We start from the raw sequence: 18073 nt of genomic DNA on the forward strand, positions 1-18073 counted from the left end.
TAATATATAATATCATTTAATATTATATAGCTAATTTACATTTGTATGAGGACAATTAAGTGATTGATGGATTATTATTGCACCCATACACTACAGCTTGTTTTGACAAACTTTAGTAAACAGAAATTTTAGTAAAATCAACTATAGTTTGTCTTACATTTTGTATCTGGCTGAAAAAGAAAAGGAACAACCATCTATTTCCATCCAACTTGTAATTATTTGTAGAGACATGTGAAATGTTCTCATTATTAAGTCAAAGTTAAGTTGTTATATGTCCAGAAGTGAAACTAAAAACAAATTGCTCTTGGTTTTTCAGATGCCTACCAATGTACTGCTATATATATATATAATTTTGACGGCATTACCAATTGCTCTTTTTTTCTTTTATCCACTATGTTTTTAGTCGTTTAGTCGTCCTCTAGTGGCATCATGGAGGTAAGATCTCACAATCCAACAGAAACAATATTAATCCAGATGGGCAGACCTCAGTCTGAACACAGGAAGACAAACAAACCAGTCACGTGATTTTAGTCAATTTATTGAGGAGAAATTGTTGAGGTACACTGTGTGGTTGCACATGGGGATAGTGGGAGAGGAGTTTAGAAACCAACCACACTGAACAATGATAAAACATCCTCGTGGTTTAAACTTTGACTAAATGGGTACCTCAAAAATAAACAATATTCCACTTTATTCCAATGAACCGATCTAAACATGCAAATGAAATTCAAAAATATTTTTTTTGTCTTTTCAATACATGTATAACGTACAGTAAGGGCTGTTTTTATTTCTTTTTTACTTAAGATATATGAAATAACCTATTTTAATGTATAGGCACTTATAACTGCTCAGTGAAATCTGGCGGCAGACATTTCTTATTTTAAAAGAGAAGAAGCATCGTTCTTACTCATCCAGAAAGAAAAAAAAAAGAAGTGAAACCCGTCCAACAAATTCAGAGTAAAAATAATGTGTGAGTGATGTGAAGCTTGATGAGGTAATGCGAGATGGGCTCTCGCTCTATCTGTCCAAATTAACCTGAGGTACACAAACATTACGAAGAAGCAGCAAGAATATGGTAGAATATAAAGATACAAATGAAAAAATAAAAATAATAAAACATGCTAATCAAAGAGATCGGCAAAAAAACAAGTACTTCCAGTCCCGCACCAAACTGTTACGTTCCCTCCAGTACATATAAAACAGAAAAGCAAAGAAGACTTGTTACATATACAACATTTCATAATATAGCAGCACACAAGTGAATCAATATAAGGCATCTTTGTGTAAGACTGGAAAACAAAAGCTTCATAGCAGCAAAAAGAATGTGTATGATCTAGATCTCACTTTGGAATTATCTCTTTCAAATTATACACAAAACTTTTAAAAGCATAAACATTTTTTCTGTTTGAAGCACTTTGTTTGGAAAAAACATTTGGCTTTTTTTTTTTTGCACAACAGAACATGCAAGAATACAATTTAGAAACTACATTTCTTTTTCTAAAATGTAATGAGGACATTTTTATTTCTTTCATTTCTGCTCATGGGGAATTTGGTTATATACAGTCAAAACATTCACACAATGTAAACCCCCACCTACCGATGTCTAGATTGGAGAGAACTCATTTTAAAACGTCAGTCCAGATAGCAGTTTACATAAAAAATAAAAAAAAGAGCAAAAACATGGACACGGTATGTGTGTAACTCTTTTGAAAGAACTGTTGGAAGGTTTTGGTTATGGATTCACAAAAAAATTCAAGTAAGGTTAAATAAACGCACTGAATCAATAAAGAGTCTACAAGTGACTTGGCTTTCCAGATGCTGTGTTCACGCCACAAACTTGACTGAATGGTGTATGACACACAGGCCGTTACATTTTATTAACAGTTTGCTTTTCGGCCATTGGCGAGACCCTACAAAGCATGAATTTGGACCTTTTACAAATCGGCATTATTACGTAGTTAATTTGGCATGCTTTATTAACCGTTTATTGCCTTTGAATTACGGCACAATCTGCTTATTTTTTGTTTTCCGACAGACGCAGTAAAGCTAAATATGTTTGGCGTGAACACAGCATTAGTTTATATTCTATAACACCGATTATCCTACGTCTTCTCACGTGTTGGGGGCGTAGCTTTCAAGACAATGTGCGTTACCCCATGGGAATCCAGCCCAGAAAAAAAAATCAAAAAAAATCAAATCAAATCAAATAACTTACAGAAAAAAAAAAGGTCCTAACAACCCACTGAAGTCTCTTCAGCCACCATCCCCTTACCATTCTTAAGGAGTGTGTTTTTTTAAAAGTGCATCAATATTGTTCCAAGAAATGGAAATTGATAACAGGAGAAACTGAACTGCAGCACAACTAGTCTGATCCCCTCCGGACATCACCGGGGATTCCTCCTCCTCCTGTGTGTCACTCAAGTAACGTGCAACTGCAGAAACATTACATAGCTTAAGTTAACTTCCTCGCCAATTTGCTGTCATTCATCAATCTACACTTCTAGCATCCCCACACTTTGCACATGCATTTCTTTTCCCAAAAAAAAAAAAAAAAAAAGACCTTCAACCTGCGTCCATTTCCTCTCAAACCCAGTCAAAAAACAAACTTGCCAAATATCCATTTCCTCTAGTAACATGACATCTACCTCGCTGAGGCATAGAATCGCCTGCAAACCATCTCCCAAACATTCTAACACGTAGGAGCTAGAACAAGAACAATAATAATGTAGCCTCGCTGAATTATAATACATGTCGTCCACTTAGCACACCGTACTGGATTTGGCAGTGAAATCAAGACCGTAATAACAGACCTTGTCCTCCGTGTTAACTTTTAACAGAAGCCACGGCTCCAAACCACTCAAAGCCCCTCATGTCCTTCCTCTGTGAGCAGGCCCAGCCCACTCCTGGCCAGCACTTTACAGCATAAATAGGAAGCAGTGCTACAGGTGCACAGTATGATAGATAGCGCTAGAGATCCTCTGACTGATATCAGCTTGGTTTAATTTCCATCTACTCAAATCAGCATTTTTACTACTATAGCAGTTTTCCTGCACAGGTGAATCGATAACTGCTCACTAAAGATGATAAAAGAGTAACGTAACTAAATACTAGCTAAATATACACTATTTATTTGTACTATGTTTTATCAAAAGAAATATGTATATTTCATAGAATTATGCTGTTTTTTTCTTCTTTCAAGTATGAAAATATATTCAGGTTTCCATTCTGGGAAACCTAAGGCACGGTCAAGTTCTCAAGGTGTTTTCTTTTTTTAAATAGTTTTTTTTTTTTATTACATGTGGCCCGTACAAAAAAGGTGAGGGTACACTCAACCATGTATGAATGGGGCAGAAAGGAGAAAAACTAGAAATTGCTTATTTTTCTAAAAAGTTCATCGATTGTCACGCCATCGGCGATGTGGCACCTTGACGTAGATACCGGCAGCTCGTGCCTCCCCCCGCTCCAGTAAGTTCATTGGAAAAAACGGGCCTTAGGGATGTGTGCGCGTTCATAAGTTGACGTCACGTACATCTGTGGGGGTGCTGGACTGGTCCTGCTGCTCCCTCGCCTTGTTGCCGGCTCTGAAGCCGGTCTCCTGCCGGTACTGCTGGCCCTGCTGCAGGCTCGTAGCCAGCACACGCTCTATTTGCTCCTGGCACGCCCTCAAACAATCCTGAAACAGAGAGGGGCAAACGTTGTTACACGTAAACGTTACACCGAGGCTACCGTTTCAATGCTGTTAGGACCGGGTAGTCTGAGTCCAGGCTCATTTTGTTCTTACTCTGCATGCGTCAGCATAAATAGAGCTATAAGTCTGTATGAAGCTGCCAGGAACCACAAAGAAAATAAAAATAAACAGGCGGTTATAAAAAAGCAAATTGTGCAACGGTTGTAAAAATATACACAAAATACATCAGCAAAAATATATACGAAATGAACTATAATCCAGTCTTTTTACACGTGCAATTAAGTACATTTTACTCATCTACAGACAAATGAGACCAAATGAGAAGCCTCACATTACCACTCTAAAATGTTTCACTTCATGATTAAAAAATAAAGTTTTGTTAATATAAATAAAACCTGCTCGCTGTGCAGAGGGTTTCATCTGTACACCTGTACGCAGTTATGGCGTGCAAAAACCTGGTATTTTATGACATTTGATGTGCAAGTTGTTTAACAGCACTGGTCACATGCACGGCATACCAGCGGGGAATTATGTGCGTTGAGGTAGGTGGTCCCGTCTGGATCATGACTAGAACAATCGGTACCAGCAGGCTCCAACACCAACAACACAGTGCAGCGAGCTACATGGTGGGCACAGGAATCCTCTCTGACACGAGACCTGTGCATGTCTACAGAGGGAATGTGTGTGTGTGTGTGTGTGTGTGTGGGTGGAGGGGGGGCGCTCCTAAACAACCTCTGTGGCCTATTGGAGAACAGATAAGCAGATCTGGGCTCCCTTCCTCCACCCCCCTTTGAGTTTACAGCACGGTCAGTCCCATGTGGAGGTCTAGAGGAAATGGCTTTGACCTACTGCACTCTGAACCTCTGAGTTTGGTGTAAAACAGAATATAGGACAGTGAGACCGGATGTTTTTGGACAACTTCACCAGTGAAAGAGGATCCTCGGTCCGTCCGTCTTGCAGGTCTGTGTGGAAGATGTGGGAGGTCTGGCTCACTGAGCCGGCTGCAGGACTCTTAAAAGACTGAACCGAGGCTCGCAAAGGAGGCCAACATTCCTTTGAAATGTACGGATAATTGGAACCCGATGGGCTGCAGTCGGGGGCGCCTGTTTTGACGGCTGGGTTTGCAGGGCCCACGTCGCTGTGGCAACGTAACCACAAGCTAAGAGGCAAATCGTGTTGCTCCTGTGGTCCATTGGCTGTGGTTTTTTTTTGGGATTTCTACAGTTTTGAACTGGTCCTTTGCTGTAACAATGACTCACTGACAATGAAAGCACACACTGGGATAAATATGGTATAAGTATTATCGAATAAGAACGAGCGGTAGTGCGATTGCCTTACGGCAGCAAAAACTATTGATATGTCAAGGCGGGCATAATTCTTATGACCCAATATTTTACATTAAAGTCAATGGAGGCCCGTTTCCTCCCGTCGTATTTACAACACACAGCACACCAAATGCTTAGTCTTGCACATTGATTGCGTTTTTTAAAAGATCCGTTCATTCCAACTGCATCTAAAATTCAACGAATGCATTCAAGTCGATGAGTTTTCACGCGTTTATAAAGTAATCTAAAAATATTCTCAAGTGTTGTTCTGCAGGACGACTTGGACTTTGTTTCTCGCTCTCGACTTCATTGCAAAACATATTCCTCCACCAGGAGGGGCACGCAGCTAAAGTGGGAACCGTGCAGAGAAATTGCATGTGTCCTACCACAAGAATGCAGGCTCTGAGTTTTAAGAAGACATTCCCTCTGCCGCTGCTCTTTATAGCAGCAGTCTGGCTCCACAGCCAAGAGCCAAACACTCGCTCTCCCTCTCCATGAAAAGTAAATAGCTTCAATCTGCCACTACTAAATTCATCTCTGTTGTTTACCAAAAGGGCCTTTTATGCTGCCGTCATGCACCGTTGCAATGATTATGCAGCACCAAAACCATGTTATCACTTCTGGCAGGTATAAATTCCCCTTCTCTGTTGCACTCACCACCTCTGTGTTGGTGATCTTGGCCAGCAGGTCCGTCAGGTTGTCTCGACTCAGCCTCTGGTCACTGTGGTCCAGTTGCAGGCCACAGACAGCGGCTCCCATGCTGCCAGTGGCGATCATGGAAGGAGGGTTCATGGCAAGGCGGTCATCTGACGAGGGAAGAGGATTAACGTGCCATTAGTCAAGCGGCAGCTTTCGGTTACGGTGACGTATGGAAATCACATTTGTAGCCGTGACACTTGAAATCAACCCAGAGGAAGCTTGAGAGATGCAAGAGAGGTGCAAACATCTGAATCATCCCCCAGTACGCACGTGCCACAGCTGAACCCGACTTTCCCACAGTGTGAGTTTCAACAGACGTAGCCGCATCGTGTAACCTGCGTGGTTTCCTTCATAGAAACTTCAGCTCTGATTAGAAAAGCAGAGCAGGAATCCTCCCACTCGCTGAGCAATGGGTTTCGGGAACGACTCCCTCCGGTGCGTATCAGAGTCTAAAGGCTTAAGCGACAACAGGCCTGGATGGAGGAGGCGGAAGCGGCGGCAGCCATGGAGAGTACACCTACGCAAGCACAGAGTATTTCATGGGAAAACCTGTAAGTATCTTATCCGACCATGAAGAGGAACTGAGAAAAGTCCAGAGCTCAGAGAAGGGGTGGGGCTAAAACCGTTTCTATGGCTGACATGTTTCATGAATTAACTTATTCTCTATGTCTACAGTGATTGATGTTTGACCAATCACTGTCAAGCACATAGGAGTTGTGAAAAAAATTGTAACAAATTGGCCTAATATATGTTGGCACAAGTGTAGCACATTTATGGTTTGAAAAACAAAGTTCTTACAATAGACTGCTTCCAATAAACTCCGTCAAAAAGCTTTGGAAACCTCCTCCCTCCACACCTTTATCTAGCTCGTTTTTTTTTTACTGTAAGTTTGTGGTGCAGCACTATGGAAATGTGCACCGTTATCCACGTCACAATTTCTGACGGAGCTAGACAATCAAAACTTTTACCGGATTGTTGCTATTCGTTGGTACGCTTGCACACCATCAAAATATGCTTTTAAAAAAGTCAATTTTAGGACGAGCGCGCCACTTATTTTCAGGAGTTTCTCCGTCGGGAGCCATTACAACACACTTTCTCGCCTTCCTCTGGTCTCAGCACACGGATCTTTAAAAAAAAAAAAAAAAGGCAGCGACTTGGCACACACAATTGTTAAGTGCTGCACAAGTCCAGCCCAGCACATAGACCTAGCCCGTTGCAAACCGCTCGTGGTGGCCTGATAGCTTTGATTAAACCCTGGAGAGCAGCCTGCTTTCACTACACCCGTCTTCTCCTCCAGGGGCCAGCTGTCCATAGGAGGAGCTCCTCCATCATAAGAATAACATCTCAACTCCATATAAAACTCCAAACATTTACATTACTGCATAACCACAGCAGGCCTCTCTTTTTTTTCCACTGCGGCTGCTTTGGGCTTGGATACAACCAGCTGCTTATGAATAGCAGAGGCGACCACTGAAACGCACCCATATATATATATATATATATATATATATATATATATATATATATATATATATATATATATATATATATATATATATATATATATATATATATATATATATACACACACACACACACAATAAAAAGAAGAAGTGTGATGCTTAAAAGTGACCTCATTTGTTTTATTTCCTTCATTGTATTGATTGAAAAGGAGGTAGCAAATGAAAGGCAGCTTTGCAATACACTGCACATATGTGTATTAGGTGATCCCGCAGTGGTGTTGTTGTCCAGGATATGAACAAATTTGAGGGATTCCTCGTATAGGCAAACGGTGAAAATGCACCTAGGGAGAGGCCTAAGGGGACATCCGAGTTTGTGACTCTCCAGAGCCTGCAGAGTTTATTTTGGACGTGAGGAGGAAGGACAAGGAGAGATCACTGCTCTGACTTTTTAAACCTGGAAGCTTCCCTGTCAACAAACAATGCAGCGAGAGTTCAGCTGCACCCGAGTCACATATGAAACAATCGCTATCTTTAACCGTGTACATGGTTTATCTACGCATTGCTTGATATTATTCCCCCCCACCACCAGACACTTGGCAGAGAAATGTGGAGATGAGCACTTTCAGCAGCTTTTAGCAGCTGTGGAGAGAAAGCCAAACTACAGACCGAGACCAGAGCACGGACGAGGCAGCCAGTAGAGTACGCCGAGAGAAGGAAGAGGTCACGGATGACTCACGGCGGGAGAATGTTGGTGTGTGTGTGGGAATATTCTGCTGCATGTGGGAATCACAAGGCAGCAAAGTGAGCATACAAAATCAGAAAAAGGCTCATGACATGATGTGCAGCTGTGTTACCTGTGGCACAGAGGGCGATGAATGTCTGCGTGTGTTTGCGGACCATCGCCAGCTTGTCTTTGGGGAGGGGGAGCCTGCGTATGATGTGCTCTATAAAATCATTGGGGATGACAGAGGCCATGTTCCACTTCAACTTCCCCAGCACGACCAGCTCCCAGTCCTAAAAAAAGACAAGAGAAGATAGAAGTTAACAAAAGAGTGTCAGTCAGTTCAGATTCAGTCTCTTGGCAGAACCGTCTCACTCGGAGGGGTAAATGGCGTTCTGCCACGCTTCCATTGACCGTGGAAAAAAAAATAAAAAATGATCAGAGTCTGTGCCTTTTCCCAGAGGAAATGGCTCTGGAAGAAGAGTAACATTTCTTCACTTTATCTCTCCTCGCTGTATCTTATTATCTGCGTGCCTTTCTCATTCCTCACATCCTTTGTGTTCATAAAGCCGGCATGTGACAAGCTTCGCCCTGCCAATGAGACAGCTAGCCCCTTCCTTCCTGTCACAAGCCTCACGCAGCTACCATGAGTTCGCTCTGCACAGCCGGCAGGACAGACTCTTCATACAGTCAAGTTTTTGCAGCGGCAAGAAAAGGTGTTTTTTCGAGAAATGAATTTCCTGTGTGGCGAGTCAAATCCTCACAATACCGCATTTACTAATGTCTTCGTGTTTCCCAGTGTTTTGATTTTAGTAACAGCAAGGCGGAGGATGCAATTTAAGCTTGTATAGAAAGGTGCAACTGCACTGTAAAAATGTGCACTAGTGCTCCGACATTCACAAAGAAGGACAGAGCTCCAACTGGTCGAAACCACAGAGGCCTGAAGAAGTTTAAGCACACGAATTGGTGAGAAAAGAGAGAATGATCTATCATATCAGAATGAATGAAACTCTAAATGAGGAACATATTTCCATCCAAGCAACAAAAACCCGGGCACACCAGCCAATCAAATGGCCTCTCCAGGGTTTCCATAAGTCTTGCTATGCCAACTTATTGATGGGGATTTTCTTCAAACCTCCACAGTACCGTTAACGCACTGCCAGGCACATTTTCAAACTATTTGTACAAAAGAATTAAGAATTGTAAAGATTTTAACTCTCGTCAAACCTACTCAATTTCCAAATTAAAAGTCTGGCAGCAGTGCGGCAATAGAGTGGGCCTTGTAAAGGTTTAGTTCTTCCTTTGGTCCCCCATGACGTCATGCATTTTCACTTCACAGTAGGAGGAAAATGATGTCGGCCATATGCAGAGGACTTCTCAGTCATTCATTAGGATTTTAGATTATCTGTTACTCATAAGGATAATATGACAGTTCAACACATTACTCAGTTAAGTTTTATGCTTGTATTTGACACATATGTGCAAGCAATAAAAGTGAAAGAAGATGATTAAAAGACTAATTGAAGTGTATTTAAGCAGTTTAGGTATATACAAACATATGATTACATCCATAAAAAGGGAAACTGTGCAGTAAAAGCAACTGAACTGGTTTACTGTACTAATGGGACACTTTCACGCTGATGAATTCACCTCCTCGCTAGATCTAAGGAGAAGTTACAACCTCAAAAGCAAACGTAGCAAACACTGAAACCCCAACAGGGATGGACAGTCCCCCCCTTCCGCCTTCCCCCAATACGTACTTGTCATCTGAAATGTCAGCCATCATTCACATTTAGGTGGGTTTCCTGCACATAACCTTCCACACACATGCTTGCATTTAACCTATTTTCGCCCCTTGTGGAAATTGTTGACTGCGAGATGAACAAGGCGGAGGTTTGCTGTCGGAGCGCTCACTTCCTGGACAGCTGCCCCCCCCCACTCCCTTGAATTTATCTCCTCCAGCTGAAGCCCCAGTAGCAGACATTACAAGGAAGAGCTGCAGCATCTTTGGCTGACTCTAAAGGCTTTCTCTGTGCATCCTGTCAGGATATCCAGGAATCTGGAGCCCAACGACAATATGGAGTATCAAATGGGACAAATTAATTTCCCTCAACCGCCACAGGCGACACAGGAGGATGTTTCGACAGCATGTGGAGCCGTTTGGTTAAAATAAGGAGCAAATAGTCAAAACATTACCTGGCCAAAGCTTCTCAAATGAGTGGATGTGTTACTTTTCTTTAAGGATGCACCTATTGATGAGTTTCTCAATTGTTTTGTTGTAGTCAAAACAATACTGCACGTTTTTTTATCTATCCTTAAATTCTATGTTTGGTCCGACCAACAAGCCAAACCCAAAATATCCAGTTTACTATCACATAAGAAAAAGAGGAGCGGCAAATTCTCACATTGGAGAGACGGAAACCATTTTGGATCATTTGTTTTTCTTCTTTTGGTCGACTAATCATCTCAGATCTTCTTCTTTTCATCTTAGCTCTGTGATGGTGGACTGGATATCTCAGAATACTGGAAAGTCTGAACACCTATACTGTCCAGGTTCATTGCAACTGAGCAAATGTAATCTGCTTGTTAGGGTGGAAAGCTCCAGAACAAGATTGGACGTGGACCTTGAGTGCAGATTGTCTCATAAACTTAATATCTTTGGTTTATGAACCGTTGGTCGGACAAAACAAGCGTTTTGAAGATGTCAACTTGGGCGTTTGAAAATGCTGATAGCTATGTTTTGATGAATCAATAAAACTCTTAATAATGAAGATGATAGTTTCAGAACTATTGTGCTGGCTTCTTTACTGTATAAACAACTCAGCAAGTTTAGGTTGGACACACTGGTTGTAAAGTTTATTAAATCAGCGTCAAGTTGGTAAGAAATAATTAAAAAGTATTCGCCATTAAGAGATACACTCCTCTTGTTTAACTCTCATATAGACATATGGAAGCTGATGTTCTAGTATAAACCATCATACGGTATCTACTTAAATACAGAGTACATGTACTGCATAACTAGCACTAGATGGCATCACCCGTCTCTTCAGTCCACAGTGGTTCCAAAGAAAGGATGTGGCTGTATTGTGTACTCCACTTATAAAAAGGCAAATGGGATACTTCCTGTGAAACCAATATAGCTATTAGCTTTACAAAATCATCCCAAAATGTGACACTGCATTTCATGTTCTCTTGAATGAATGGGGGCCTGTGAAAAAAAAAGTCCAGTTCTTACCAGCAGTTCCCGCGGTGTGATGGAGTTGTCTGTGTACATGCAAAGTTTTTCTGCCGACAGCGGCCTGCAGTCCTTTAACTTGGAGGCCAGGAATATGCACACAGCTCCCAGAAGCTGCAAATAACTCTTTCTCATGGGCATCACCGCTAAAAATCGGTCCAAATAATTAATGGCTAAAGGGAAGACATCTTCATTACTCTTCTCCTCTTCGCACACCTAAAATGAGACAGAAAAATGAGGTTGTCAGTAAAATAATAAAAAGAAATAAAAGAAAAGCAGCCAATAGATGATGACTATTGTTGCTTTGAAGCAGAGGAGCAGTTGATGGGAGTGGTTTTTTTTCTGAAGAATGGGATTTTTCCATTCTAGTCTTAAGGTTAAAGGTGAAATCCCTAATTTTCATAGCACTTTTCGCAGTCAGGGCAGGGCAGAAACAAATTAGTTCAATAGGAAGTCGTTCAGCAAAAACGTCGCCATTAAACTCCTCTTCCTTGTTGAGGGCTGGCCGTCTTTTAAAAAATATATTTTTAAATAAAAATGTGCCATCTAGGCGCTTTAAAACCTGTGCACAATGTTAGGAAACGGTGTTAAAAAAGTTTTCGACAGTTAAAAAAACAAGAACACTGCGAACATTTCGCGATTTCATCTTCAGACATGAAAGTGGTTCTGCATGCACGTTGCCAGACCAAAGCCATGAGAGCATGAGCCACTTCAAAAAAATTAATAATAATTATTTTAAAAGGCAACCGTCGGTTTTTCGACTATGTAAATTAAGATGAACTTCCCCTCTAACGCCTGAGCTAGATAATTAGCGAAAGGCACCACCTTTTGTAGCTGTTAACCAATGTAAATATCGAGCTAGGCTACTTCTTTGAAGCCGAATTTTCTTCGGGGTGGAATTTCCGACTCTCCCACGCATTTGGTGAGTCATTCTCATTCAATTGTCAAATCGGTTACCATCCCCTGACAACTTTCTACAGACTTATGAGCAGATATTCTGTGTGTCAACATGCAACAATAAAAATAAAATAGCAAGTAGGTTAGCACATCAATGCATTAAAATGCTCACAAACCTCGTGCATCCAACCTGCAACCATTCGTCTCATATAAGGCTGAATATCCTTCTGGACCCGCTGGAAGTAAGAGCATTGAGGTAAAAACCTGTCCTCAATTGTTAATAAACTTTGCAACACTCTGTCATCATAGAGGATGTTTGGGTCAGGCTGGGCTCTCACGACTATGTCCGACTCCAGGCAATAAAGCTCCATGACTCGGCCCCCTTCTCCCCCCCCTCCACTTTTTTTTGTTGTTTTTTGTTGTTGTTTGTGGCTAAAATAATACAAATAAAAAAATATATATTGTCACAACGTTGACGACAGCGGGCAGGAGGAGGAGGCGGCGGAGAAGTGCCCAGAGTGAAGCATGAGGCTGAGACTGCTGGGTCTGCTCCAGTCCTGCTGCCCTCTCAGTTGTGATTCTTCTTCTGCGGCTGCCTGCTCGGAGTCAAACCGGACGCAACGAATAAGACGACATCCGCCGGTCGCTTTCAAAATAAAAGCCGCCGCGCGCACAACCTCTTCCTTTCTAATCGCTGTTCTTCTTAGAACGGGTTGCTTGTTTAAAGAAGAAGAAGAAGAATAACTGTTGGGCTTCCGGTTTTGTTCTCGTGTCTTAACAATACTTTGAAAGAAGCAGACACGCGGACTATGACATAGGTCTCATTTGCTTCCCAACTGATGTAGACTCCTGTAGACTACAACCTACTTTTGTGGTGCCTTTAGATGCCTCTGCATGAAATATAGTGTAACTACAGAGTAAATAAATATAGCCTACACATTCGAGAGTTTTAGTTGCTTATTATAGAAACCAAAGGACATATCAAGTTTGTGCAGCATTATCATCATAATAGAAAAGTAAAGTATCTAATTAAAATTTAATTTACTCTCTAGTTTCTTTTGTTGTTTTTGTCGAGCGCAGGAAGAAGAGATGTAGCCTATTGTACCAGCTGCAGTATTAACTACTAGCTCATTGAAATCAAATAAATCACTATATACATCATGCGATATAAATGGCAAAACTTGTGTTTAAGTTATTGTAAAAATGCAGCATAAGAATTAATATCAACAAGAACACTGCAGTATAGAAAACATAGACTGTTTACATGATCATATGCCGTTTATGGTAAAATCAGCACTTTGCACTGTCTGCCAACAGGCCTGTATAGCTCCAACCCAGATGCCCCGACATAGCTACTGTATGTGAGGACTGTGCAGTGAATCAGGGACTGACTGCAAAAAACGACAGAACCTCTTATTAATAGTCACCCTCAAAAAGCTAAAAAGCTAACTGGCCAACAGTGCATGATGCAAAAAGTCCTAAAAGTATTTTTGTCTGCAGAGAAGTCCATCCTTGCAGACATCAGTAACCACTGCTAACGTGCAGGTCATCTGTCATCCAACTACATGTTATCACCTGCAAAGTAAAGTTATTTTGGAGAGTAACAAATTGTTAACATTTCCAGTTGCACTTTGAGTTACATATCTGAATAACTACTGAATAGTTATACGATTAGGTACAGAATGTATCCAAAAAGTTAGATTGTAAACATTATACCTGCTTAGCATCAGCATGTTAGCATTGTCACTGTGAGCATATTAGCATGCCAAGGTTAGCATTTAGCTCAAAGAACAGCCTCACGGTGATGCATGGCCTTTCTTGTTATGATGTGTATCTTGATACAAAACAGCAGCTGGTTTGTAGATGCTCCACTGGTTCATTATAATAATGTGTGATATCTCTTGGTTTAAGTCAGTACACAGCCTCTTTGAAACCATCGGTGCTTTTGATCACATCATAGTTGGCCACATGAGCTGGGATCTACGGGACACATTGTGATGTTGCACACATCCGTATGGCAAAGGGTGTGGACGGCATGTTGATCCCTTTCAGGAAAACATTTTCCATAAAGGAAGTCCTTTGGTATGGTTGCATGCCAAAGCATGAAAGTGTGATGATGGACATTTAAATCTGCAGGGAGTGCTTGCGGGTACCAGGATGCCTATAAATTAGTATTTTGTCCTTCAGGATCTAATCAGAGTTTATAATAGAAGAGGAAGACATGAGTTAACTCCCTATCAAGTTTGATCTCTGAAGGCCATTTCACTTCTGTGTTTTTCTCTGTGCAGCTGTAAGTGCTAAATTCCCCATTAAAAGCATCAAAAAGTGCACAAGTAAACGTTTCAAGCGTCTAAATGTGTGAGCATATTTACAGTCAGTTCAGCAGAATGACAGGAGCTGAGCTGAACCACTTCTCGTTGGAACGACTTCAAAAACTTCCCCCCTTTCACAGTCGCCACCGAAGAGCTGAATGAGATATGGGGTTTCATTGAGAGAGAAGAAAAAAAGAAGCACTGTGGAGCTATTATGAGAGCGTACTGTGAAGTGAGAGTGGGAACTGTCTCAGAGGGAATGTCAAGGTTAGCAAGATTAGTTCTACTTCAAAGGAGGGTGTGTGTGTTTGAGAGGATTCATCTTAAATTGAGATTTCATGTCAGAGGGTTATCCCTTTGTCTGTTCATGGAGGGACTGACAAATCACAGGGTCCCTGTTTTTGTCCAAAGGGGGTCTCTCCGCAAGAGGCCAAAGAAGCCTCCCATACCAGACAGTCAAAGCCCGACACTTGAGGGAAACAGAGGTGTCAGCCGGATAAAGCAGCCTTACCCCGTTGCTGCTGTTTGTGCATGTGTCCTATGATAACACATGTCAGCCGCTATCACACACTCCGAGCTGCACAGAGGTAGGAGCGCTCGAAGCCCTGGGAAAACGTGGAGGAGCGTGAAATCACCTTGATCCAAAGATTCCTGCTGCATACCAGTCCACTGAACCCACCAGAGCACTGGGGCCCGGAGATGGGCAGACCGCCACAGATCAAGAGAACGAGAGAAAAACAGTGAAAGAGAGAAGAGGTGGAGGGTGATTGTCAAGATATTTAATCCCAGAGATTGTTTCAAAGCTTAACATCATCTTGTGTGTTTCCTGTGCAAAACCGCTCAGTGAGGGAGGCCTCGCTCGGATATATAAACACAGAATTTACTTTTACATGCCAGTTTCAGAGCCGGGCTTGATTACAGGTTGCCCATGTGCTCTGAGTCAAGCCGGCTGTTTGACTGAACCGATGGCAGAGGAGAGGATGCTATGGCTGGAATGCTGTGGTGTGAACAGCGGCGAACACTCCTCCCGGCGCTGAGTGATGGCTGGTGTAGCTCAGCCAGTGGAGTAGATAAAGTGGCTTCTGTCTGTCACATGGTTGCATACTATATGCATTCACATCAGCTGATTACACACCACTGGAAGTGGATTAAACACCCGTTCCCAAACATGAAAAGTATCCGCGACATAAATGTCCACGCGCTTAACCATGGTGCATGTTCTTGCTCTTTCATAAGCCCTTCTGGTCGGGCTATCAGCAGCACGGAGCAGGCCTCGGTCTCAAACGTCACACATCAGAGCCGTCTTGTCACTGCCACTCACTGCAGAGAGGCTGATGGGAGAAGCGGGGAAAAAGAAGGTGCTTTCCGGGAGAAGTTCATCAAATCATGTGCAGCACCTGTGAAATAACAATTTGGATGAACGCTGCTCCCAGCAGTTGCTGTGGTTTTTCTCTGCCCACCATCTCATAATTATATTTAATTTGATGTGTGAATCCCACTTCCTTAATGCTTGAGTGAACAGCCACCATGAATCCTTGAGATGTGATTGGAAGCCCTGGGCTGCCAACCAGTTAATTTGCACTCAACTACGCAGCGAGATTACAAAACAAATGAAGCGTCGTCAAATCAGCACCGGAAAAAGAGGGTGTTTTCCACACTGTGTCTCAGGAATGTTTTGGCTAAACTGAAAGCCATCATTCAAACTGAAATGCCAACATTTGAGGAGACAATGATGGGACAGATAGCAACATCCGGGCCTGGTCTTTAGTCGTCTGGGTCGTGAACACAAGAGGGTTTCTTTTCTACAGTTTGGGCCGCGGTCACTGCTGAATCTTCCCCCCCTCCATTAAGTCTGTATACAAAGTCTGACGTCCGGCAGCTTGCATCCCTCACTCCTACCAGAGCCTCTGAGAACATTGCCCTATTCTCCTCCATGCACTCAGGAGTAACAGCAGACAGAGGAGGGGAGAGGAAGAGGGTGCACTTTAAACAAAAAGGGGTTTATAAGGTGCTAGAACAAGGCTTGTAATGCAAAATGCTCTATGTTGCTATACTTAAAAAAAGAATCACAGGATAGTTCAACATTTTGAAAAACACATTTTCTATCAGAGAGTTGTATACTACTCTCGTGTGTGTGTGTGTGTGTGTGTGTGTGTGTGTGTGTGTGTGTGTGTGTGAAATATGACGTTATAGCTAGCAGCTGGTTAGCTTAGCTGATGATAAAGTCTAAACCTAGAACTAAAGTTAGTTTTTTCTACGGATTAAACAAATAAGATATAACCTGTTAATTGGAGATCTTTAGAGATGCTTCTAGGAGGGTTTTGATACGGTTGGACAGGCTATCTGTTTCCCCCTGTTTCTGGTCTGTGTGCTAAGCTAAGCTAAGTTGAGCCGCTGGCTGTAGCCATATTTAACATACTGACACATCGATAGTGGTAATATATTGATGTTCTCATCTAATTCTCCGCCAAAAAGCAAATAAACGTATTTCTCAAAATGTCAAAGTTTTGATTTAACAATGTGAGGAATGCCTTAAATTAGCTTTTTTTCTATTATACATTTTTCTATAAACACAAGATATATATATATATAGATCCAATATACCTATCCACACATTTTTCTTCACGTGTTGGTGAACTGAATAAGCCTACAATAAGTCATCAGCGGCGAGAGAGACATAGGTTGAATTTTAATTGGGTGAGATCACATCCTCTTCCATTTCACAGTGAACAAACCTAATGTCTAGAAGGAATCACAATATCCGGATAAGATGAGTTTCTCGTCTGTCCTATCTCTCCCTGCATGCCAGACTGTAATACAAGTTAAATAATGTGCCTGTTCACGGTATGAGATCTTCATGTGACGCTCAATGTCTGACTGTTATATAACCCTCTTGTTCTGTTCCAGCAGTCGATTCTGAAGTTCCCCCAGCTTCATCCTCATTTGCTCCTCACATCACACAGATGTCTCATCAGGGCAGTGCAGAAGACACTGGGTGGGGTGTGTGTGTGTGTGGGTGTGTGTGTGTGTGTGTGTGTGTGTGTGTGTGTGGGGGGGGGGGGGGGGGGGGGGGGGGGGCCTCAGCTGCCTGTCACAAGTGAACAAGTGTGTGTGGTCAGAGATTAGGAAAGGAAGGACACAAACAAAAAAAAAATTCCGCCGGCGGAGCTCCCGTGGCAGCTGTGGTTTTCTGAGTGCGAAGGATGCTAGACAACTGGAGTGAGGTGATTGGCCGGTGAGGATGAGGGGGTGTGTCCTGGCAGTGTCCTGCTTCCTCTGTCTTCTCTTAAATGAGAAGAGTGACAATTCATCAGGGACAGGATGTCCAATAGGAAAGACAGATCCCAGGGGTAGATATAGGGCCTTGCAGCTGGCCAAGCAATGACCTTGGTTTAAACAAAAGTTAGTCTTTCTCTCTCTGTCCTTCTCTCAAACACTCTCTCTGCCCATATAAAAATGAGGCATTAATCAGCAGCAGAGGACTGACAAGTTTCCAGTAAGTCACTTTGTGTGAGTTTATTTTAAGCCAATGGGCCTCACTGTTCCACAAATAACATTGCTTTCTTCGTCCGTTCACTTCCCTTCGACTCTGCAACATTTCCACTCCTGCACACTTACATTTCCCTCCTGAGAGAGAGGAGGAAATGGGGGGCCTCGCAATGTGAATGAAAGCTCTTTGAAAGTGGCTCTAGTGAGGCGATACGCTCCTTATAAACGTGGAGCGGGGAGGAAT

At 42.3% G+C, this 18073-nt stretch overlaps 1 protein-coding gene across 3 annotated transcripts; it reads right to left on the reverse strand.

Annotated features, from left to right (window-relative positions):
- Positions 1-522: 522 nt before the first annotated feature.
- ccnd2b (cyclin D2, b) lies at positions 523-12632 on the reverse strand. Of its 3 annotated transcripts, none has more exons than XM_034526579.1 (5): positions 12205-12632; positions 11132-11347; positions 8030-8189; positions 5674-5819; positions 523-3673 (listed from the first exon to the last, which is right to left on the reverse strand). In XM_034526579.1, the coding sequence occupies exons 1-5, from the start codon at positions 12397-12399 to the stop codon at positions 3509-3511; spliced, it is 882 nt and encodes a 293-aa protein (XP_034382470.1). In that variant the 5' UTR covers positions 12400-12632; the 3' UTR covers positions 523-3508. The 3 variants fall into 3 exon arrangements, with proteins under 3 accessions (XP_034382470.1, XP_034382469.1, XP_034382471.1); XM_034526578.1 differs by having other exon boundaries at positions 5671-5819; XM_034526580.1 differs by lacking the exon at positions 5674-5819.
- Between the last annotated feature and the right edge of the window lie 5441 nt (positions 12633-18073).

The sequence above is a fragment of the Cyclopterus lumpus genome, chromosome 23 (assembly GCF_009769545.1).
Source record: "Cyclopterus lumpus isolate fCycLum1 chromosome 23, fCycLum1.pri, whole genome shotgun sequence".
NCBI lineage: Eukaryota > Metazoa > Chordata > Actinopteri > Perciformes > Cyclopteridae > Cyclopterus > Cyclopterus lumpus.

What these genes read in the sequence shown, in the direction of transcription:
- ccnd2b (XM_034526578.1), bottom strand. Translation starts at nt 12,399, where the DNA reads ATGGAGCTTTATTGCCTGGAGTCGGACATAGTCGTGAGAGCCCAGCCT. An exon ending in TTGCAGGTTGGATGCACGAG is followed by an intron (nt 11,348 to 12,204) that starts GTTTGTGAGCAT and finishes GTCTCATTTTAG; the next exon opens with GTGTGCGAAGAGGAGAAGAG. An exon ending in CATCGCCCTCTGTGCCACAG is followed by an intron (nt 5,820 to 8,029) that starts GTAACACAGCTG and finishes TTCCCTCGTCAG; the next exon opens with ATGACCGCCTTGCCATGAAC.